Source organism: Myotis brandtii, unplaced genomic scaffold, assembly GCF_000412655.1.
Source record: "Myotis brandtii unplaced genomic scaffold, ASM41265v1 scaffold493, whole genome shotgun sequence".
Taxonomy (NCBI): domain Eukaryota; kingdom Metazoa; phylum Chordata; class Mammalia; order Chiroptera; family Vespertilionidae; genus Myotis; species Myotis brandtii.
This window is the reverse complement of record NW_005368827.1, coordinates 2,657,172-2,664,611: the sequence shown is the minus strand read 5'-3', so window position 1 is coordinate 2,664,611 and position 7,440 is coordinate 2,657,172. Positions and strand designations below refer to the sequence as shown.

The 7,440-nt window shown below is 33.8% G+C and overlaps 1 protein-coding gene across 1 annotated transcript in view; it reads right to left on the bottom strand.

Annotated features, from left to right (window-relative positions):
- Nucleotides 1-7,440, bottom strand: part of LRP1B (low density lipoprotein receptor-related protein 1B) — a 1,756,854-nt gene that overhangs the window by 712,142 nt on the left and 1,037,272 nt on the right. The window contains exons 16-17 of the mRNA XM_014548045.1: nt 7,039-7,179; nt 2,954-3,001 (exon numbers count right to left, since the gene is read on the bottom strand). Of these exons, the coding sequence (XP_014403531.1) occupies nt 2,954-3,001; nt 7,039-7,179 (189 nt within the window). The remainder of the gene's footprint in view (nt 1-2,953; nt 3,002-7,038; nt 7,180-7,440) is intronic.

The window sequence follows — 7,440 nt, the reverse complement described above, 5'->3', positions numbered from 1 at the left end:
ACTCAATAAAAATATATTTTAAAAATCTAATGAAATAAAGGAGACATGACATTATGAATAGAGTCAGCAATACCTCTTATTTTAAGGTGAAAGCAAATCTATCTGTTTAGGATGTAATAACAGACTGTGATTTGAATCTGAACCTTAAGAGAATAATAATTGCACTGGCTTAGAAAGATGTTTCACTGTAATTATAATAAAAGGCTACCAGGCCAAAGTTAAATTAACCATACCTAAAATTCTAGCTAATCCTCAGATTGATATCATTTGATAAAAGGAGCAATGGTCTTAGAGAAAGAATTCATGGATTGATTTCCCCTTAAACTCTAACTAATGATGTGAGTTAAGACAAATCCCTTCTCTCATGCCTTCATCTATGAAATTAGTGGGCTTGAAGGCAGGAGCCTAGGACGAGTCTCTAGAGGACAAGTCTCTAGAATGTCTTTTGTAAAACAACCTTACAAGACACACAAAATATCTTGAAAATGATCAGTTACTCTTAAATATTGGACTAAGCTTTTAACCAAGGAGCAACAGAATAACTAGCCTATGGATCCTCAGCAAATAGGTCCCTATGGAAAAAAAAACTGAAAATAAGATGGAAGTGAGGATTATGGAATGGTACTGTTTTGTTCTTATCATGTTGTTATTTAGTACAGAGTAAAAAGCTCTTTGGAAACAATTTCTTGTTAAGTCCTAGTCCTTATAGAACTGAAATAAATATATGAGTAAATTGAAGTGCAGAGAGGTACAAGTCTTTCTAAGGAAAAAACAGGAGCTCAAAACAAGGCTTTTTGACCTCTGGGTCTTTTCTTTATATGCTTCCTCATGAGTTTTCACTAATATACTATAGTTATTATTTAGTAATGCTTATTTTGGCAAAAAGAGGGGGCGAGGTGGTTGATATGTTTTGATGTTGCTGTGTGTAATGATTGAAAAAAGAGTTTTTACTGATCATATCAATATGAAGCATCAAATGCACTACCTTTTTTTTTCATCATTTATAGAGAATCACGAGGCTGCTGCTAGTCAGTATCATTTTTCAACATTTATCTGACTAATAGTGACCTTTCTGCCACTCCGTTGTAACCTGTATCACAAATTGTAGATTCCTATTCCACAGCCTATGGATCCTCAGCAAATAGGTCCCTATGGAAAAAAAAACTGAAAATAAGATGGAAGTGAGGATTATGGAATGGTACTGTTTTGTTCTTATCATGTTGTTATTTAGTACAGAGTAAAAAGCTCTTTGGAAACAATTTCTTGTTAAGTCATAGTCCTTATAGAACTGAAATAAATATATGAGTAAATTGAAGTGCAGAGAGGTACAAGTCTTTCTAAGGAAAAAACAGGAGCTCAAAACAAGGCTTTTTGACCTCTGGGTCTTTTCTTTATATGCTTCCTCATGAGTTTTCACTAATATACTATAGTTATTTAGTAATGCTTATTTTGGCAAAAAGAGGGGGCGAGGTGGTTGATATGTTTTGATGTTGCTGTGTGTAATGATTGAAAAAAGAGTTTTTACTGATCATATCAATATGAAGCATCAAATGCACTACCTTTTTTTTTCATCATTTATAGAGAATCACGAGGCTGCTGCTAGTCAGTATCATTTTTCAACATTTATCTGACTAATAGTGACCTTTCTGCCACTCCGTTGTAACCTGTATCACAAATTGTAGATTCCTATTCCACAAGAATCTGGCTAGGGATTCAAAGATTTATTACAATGGGATACATTATATGGAAATATAAATAGGCTTAGTGATGGTAGGACTTCATGGGGGAAAAAAAATCCTAACCTACATAAATAATGTGCCAAGAACAGAAACTATTCACAGAGGAATTCTATAACAGACTACATAAAATACAGAAATTATTTTTTCAATGTAAAAAAAAAGTTCTCCTTGTGAGTGGCCTACATCCCAGCATGCTAACAAACCTCAACCTCCCAGGCCAAGTAAGCTTTAGCAGGGACCAGTCTTGTCCAACTAGTGTATCACCAGTCAACCCAGATGGGTAGAGAAAGTGCCAAATTACTTTGAGAGCAGAGTCATGCCCAAAGATTAACTAAAATATCATTGGTAATTTAGGTTTTATGGAATTAAGTGTAGAATTCATTTACTATTCCAATGATCAGAACACGACATTAGGAAAGTTCACTGTAGTTAAAGGCATTGACCTAATATGTTTTGATGTTGCTGTGTGTAATGATTGAAAAAACAGTTTTTACTGATCGTATCAATATGAAGCATCAAATGCACTACCTTTTTTTTCATCGTTTATAGAGAATCATGAGGCTGCTGCTAGTCAGTATCATTTTTCAACATTTATCTGACTAATAGTGACCTTTCTGCCACTCCGTTGTAACCTGTATCACAAATTGTAGATTCCTATTCCACAAGAATCTGGCTAGGGATTCAAAGATTTATTACAATGGGATACATTATATGGAAATATAAATAGGCTTAGTGATGGTAGGACTTCATGGGGGAAAAAAAATCCTAACCTACATAAATAATGTGCCAAGAACAGAAACTATTCACAGAGGAATTCTATAACAGACTACATAAAATACAGAAATTATTTTTTCTCAATGTAAAACAAAAGTTCTCCTTGTGAGTGGCCTACATCCCAGGATGCTAACAAACCTCAACCTCCCAGGCCAAGTAAGATTTAGCAGGGATGAGTCTTGTCCAACTAGTGTATCACCAGTCAACCCATATGGGTAGAGAAAGTGCCAAATTACTTTGAGAGCAGAGTCATGCCCAAAGATTAACTAAAATATCATTGGTAATCTAGGTTTTATGGAATTAAGTGTCGAATTCATTTACTATTCCAACAATCAGAACACGACATTAGGAAAATTCACCGTAGTTAAAGGCATTGACCTGAATTTATATGGAGATTAACTTAGGAAGAGATTTATGTCTATATCCCAGCAAATGATTACCTGCGCAAGTTTGATTGGATTCATCTTCATTGCTCCCACAATCATTAGCTGGATACATTATATGGAAATATAAATAGGCTTAGTGATGGTAGGACTTCATGGGGAAAAAAAAAATCCTAACCTACATAAATAATGTGCCAAGAACAGAAACTATTCACAGAGGAATTCTATAGCAGACTAAATAAAATACATAAATTATTTTTTCAATGTAAAACAAAAGTTCTCCTTGTGAGTGGCCTACATCCCAGGATGCTAACAAACCTCAACCTCCCAGGCCAAGTAAGATTTAGCAGGGATGAGTCTTGTCCAACTAGTGTATCACCAGTCAACCCATGCCTTTGGTTTTCCATCCTTTAACACAGCAGGTAACTAAATTTCAGATTTTTTTTTTACCAACCTCAAATTTTAATGTGAAGTATAGGAAATATGCATCAAATAATTTAATCATATGTAAAAATACTTTTTTAAAACCATACATTAACTCAAGTAGTTCTTGAAATATTAAATAAGTCTATTTTTGTTATGCTTTGTGCAACATCTGGAAGAAAAATGCCAAGAAAGAAAAGCATCAGTTGGGACCTAGAATTGGCTAAATATGAGGTCCTGCATAATTTTAATAACAAAATGGATCACTATGAGTTTCCTTCCCTAGTACAAACAAACATGCAACCACAAAATATACTGAGGACAAGACCAATCCTCAGAAGGGAAGCTGTAGACAGCTGAGGATTTAGCATTCAATATCTAAGCACAACAGGGGGCCATCTTAAAGTTAACCTAATGTGATTATTTTTCCTGCATTCAGGAGGCTAAATTCCTAACTGAATTGGCATGCTCTTTAGTATTTGTTTTAAAACTTCAACATCTTTTTGAAGTAATGTTTTAAAAGCCTAGTAGTTGTACTCTGTATAATAAAAAATAAATTTTGGCATTCCTTATACTTAGAATTTAAAAAATAGCTGTTTTATCATGCTGTTGCAAAGCAAATGTATGCCTTTCCAGCCAGTTTCTAAAAACTCTTTCTTTAAAGTAGCTTTGGTGATAAAGTGATTTTATCACTTTTTAGAAAGTTTCTATTCATGTTTATTTTTTTAAAAGGTGGAAAAGCTTTATGTTGTCTGGCATTTGATCATATTACCATTTTCTACTCACTGCAGGGACTATAGCAAAATAAAATGAAAATAAAAGTCATCCAATATATTAGAGGGTCAACATCTGAAAGTACTAAGATTATGTGTAAGCATTGCATTGAAGCTTGATCAGTAACCTTTGCAATTTTCATCAGTGATGTAAATCAGAGTTCAAAATGAAGGGCAAACATAATCCATAGTTTTGTGAGTTCGAGTTGGGAATTCAAGGTCAAAGCTTATGGGTATTTAAAATCTAAAATAATTCTCTGAAATAAATGATGTATTTCTGGAATATTCACCATGGAACCCCAGAAATAAAATGCTGCTCAGAATCGCTGAAATATTTAGAGATTACTCCATATTGCTGGAAGCTGACCACAGATGTTTAGTTTGTTGTTGCCCCATTTACTTAGTCACTTATTCAGCCATGTGCTAGATGCTTTGTTAGACTCAAAAAGATGCTACAATAAAATGTGTCTCCTCATGAAGAAATTCACCTATTAGATGCACCATAGAATTAAGCATACAATTGCACTGAACTGTGGAAACTACCATAGTAAAGGAATATATGTGAGATATTTAACTCGGAGCTATATTGAGAGGATATTATTTTGGTGTTCAAAAAGGACTTCTCTATGAAAGTAATAAAAAATGATGGTGAATTCCACTGCTAGAAACAGAGAGTGTAATGAATGTCACAGAGGAGAGAAAATAACCTTTTTTTAGAGATCTACTTGTAGTTCAACTTGATAAGGACAAAGAGGTTAAATGGATTCATGAAAGACATTTAAGACTAAAAATGTAAAGACAGGATATAACATAAAGCGTCTTATATGTAAGTCAATGAATTTTAGAATTTAACTTGATTATGTACTGTTACTGAAATATCAAGACTAGATTTTGGTATTTATTTATTTAATAGATTTTACTGATTTTTTACAGAAAGGAAGGGAGAGAGATAGAGAGTGAGAAACATTGATGAGGGAGAAATATCGATCAGCTGCCTCTTGCACATCCCCAATGGGGATGTGACACAACCAAGGTACATGTCCTTGACCAGAATCAAACCTGGGACCCCTCAGTCTCCAGGCCAACACTCTATCCACTGAGACAAACCAGTTTGGGCTAGATTTCAGTATTTGATTGTCACCCTTGAAGTAGTGTGGAAAGTGGGCTTTAGTTAAGGAGGGATTCTGGTAGGAATAATAGCAGGGCACTTACTGAATTAATCTAAGTAGTAGTCTAATTTAGTGAAGTTGAGAGGAGGTAAAGATGAAATATTAATTATTTAGGGGGTAAAAGAGAGAGGATTCTTTGATAGAATTTAATATGGACCATGAGTGAATTAGAAGACTCCAGAAAAAGCCCATGATGTGGGCTTGGGTGATGAGGTCGTACATGATGAAAATAAGAGAAAAATACCAACAAGGAATTTTAATGCTACAATTAATGGTACAAATATATTCAAAAGGAATCGTGTTTCTTTGTGAGTTGGTGAAAAGAACAATCTCATAAATTAAAGCATGGAACTAAAGGCTAACGCATGAATATTGTGATGAAATATTTGTACTCTGAACAGACACTGACTACTTAGGGAGCTGATATATAAGGAGTATTCATTAAAACCATAAATAAACACAGTGATTTAGAAGAAATGAGGCAGTTAATTTAATCAATAATACATCATTTGTGTAAAATAAGTAGGAAAAAAACACACCTTGTACTCTTACATAAAAATGCTTCTTTCACTCCCAAAATTTGGTTAATTGTATCAAAAATTATTAAATATTTTATTTGTAGTTTCACACTTTATAGTATAAATATTAATGAGTTTAAAAATAAGAAATGCATAATGTTGCAGTCAAACCCATGTTTGGAAATTAAAAGTAAGTAGTGCTACCTGTGTTAATGACAGTTTATGTGTTATGCATTTATGCACAATTTGAAAATATCTTTTAAAGTCCATATTCTTGGGGTTTGTACCAAAGCACAGATAGTTTCATGATATAAATGCTCAGACCAACTTTATTCAATCATAACTACAAATTTTAAAACTTTATTTTTATATTCTTGATTAAAAATAAAAATGGAGATTTGACAATTAACTCACTATTAGGTCAGCCACTTTAACCTGGAAATGTCTTTAACTTAAATGTCTTTAATTAAAATTAGGAAACATACATAATTTTTAAAAAATGTATCTAAGTCAAATCAAGAGAGCAAAGATGCATATGTCCAGCACATACCTCTCTCTCTTCATATAAAGATATTTTATATCTCTCAAAACCACTCAGGTAGTGACTGTAATCAAATACTAGTATATTCTCAAAACATTTAATGTGTTTCCCAAAGAGTTTTCCTATTATGTATGTGGGACATTTCATTATCCCTACAAAAACATGAAACTATTTCTATAGCAGCAAATGAGAGATAACTAAAAATAAGCCAAACAGGAGAAAAATCAAATCTTCCATTTCTATCTGAGTGCCCCATATGTGTTTCCTACCATGTATAGAGGCAGCCAAGTTAGGGAATAACATTCTGCAAACCCATGTCTGTCTCCTTGGATCTCCTCCAAGGCTTAGTTGCCAAGGAGCAATGGAGTGGCTCGTGACCCTCTGTTCCAGTAATTCTTTCCTGAGGGAGTTTAAATTGCTTTTCCACATCTTTAAAGTCAGACACCCGAAGGGGTCTCTTACAGCCACATCCTGACAGTGGTGTGGTGGTGCCGCAGCGCAAATGGGAAAGGAAGGACTTCTGGGGCAACCAAAATGATAATGTTAAAGACGGGGCAGGATGAGAAAACCAGCACCTTAAAACTATGCAAAGGATGACTGAGAAAAAACCAACAGTTCAATTATTATCAAATACATTTTTAGAATTTCACGAACTATTTTCATAGTTCACACACTTAAAGGGTCAGGGAGAGTTAATATTACTTAAGTGAGAACATACAGCAATTCTCTGAATCTTCATCACTTCCGTCCAGACAGTCATCATCACCATCACATTTCCACCGAGCTTGGATGCAGTGCCTGTTCTTGCAACGAAATTCTCCAGCTTTACATACGTGAGGTAATACTCCTCCCGGGTTAACTAGGTTACAAAAAACCCAAGGTGTATGAACAATACTGGCTCTATTGATTCATTAAAATGTTATAATAACTAAATACTGATTCATTTTATTGTATGGAAAATATAAAAACATGCTAGCATTCTAGTGATACCAATCTCTTGAAATGAGAAAAATTTAAGTTTTTCTGAAGATAATTATCCTACTAAAATGTTTAAAGATTACCAAAATAACAACAATAGTAATAAACTACATTATATTTGGTTGGGTTTTTATGTTGAGTT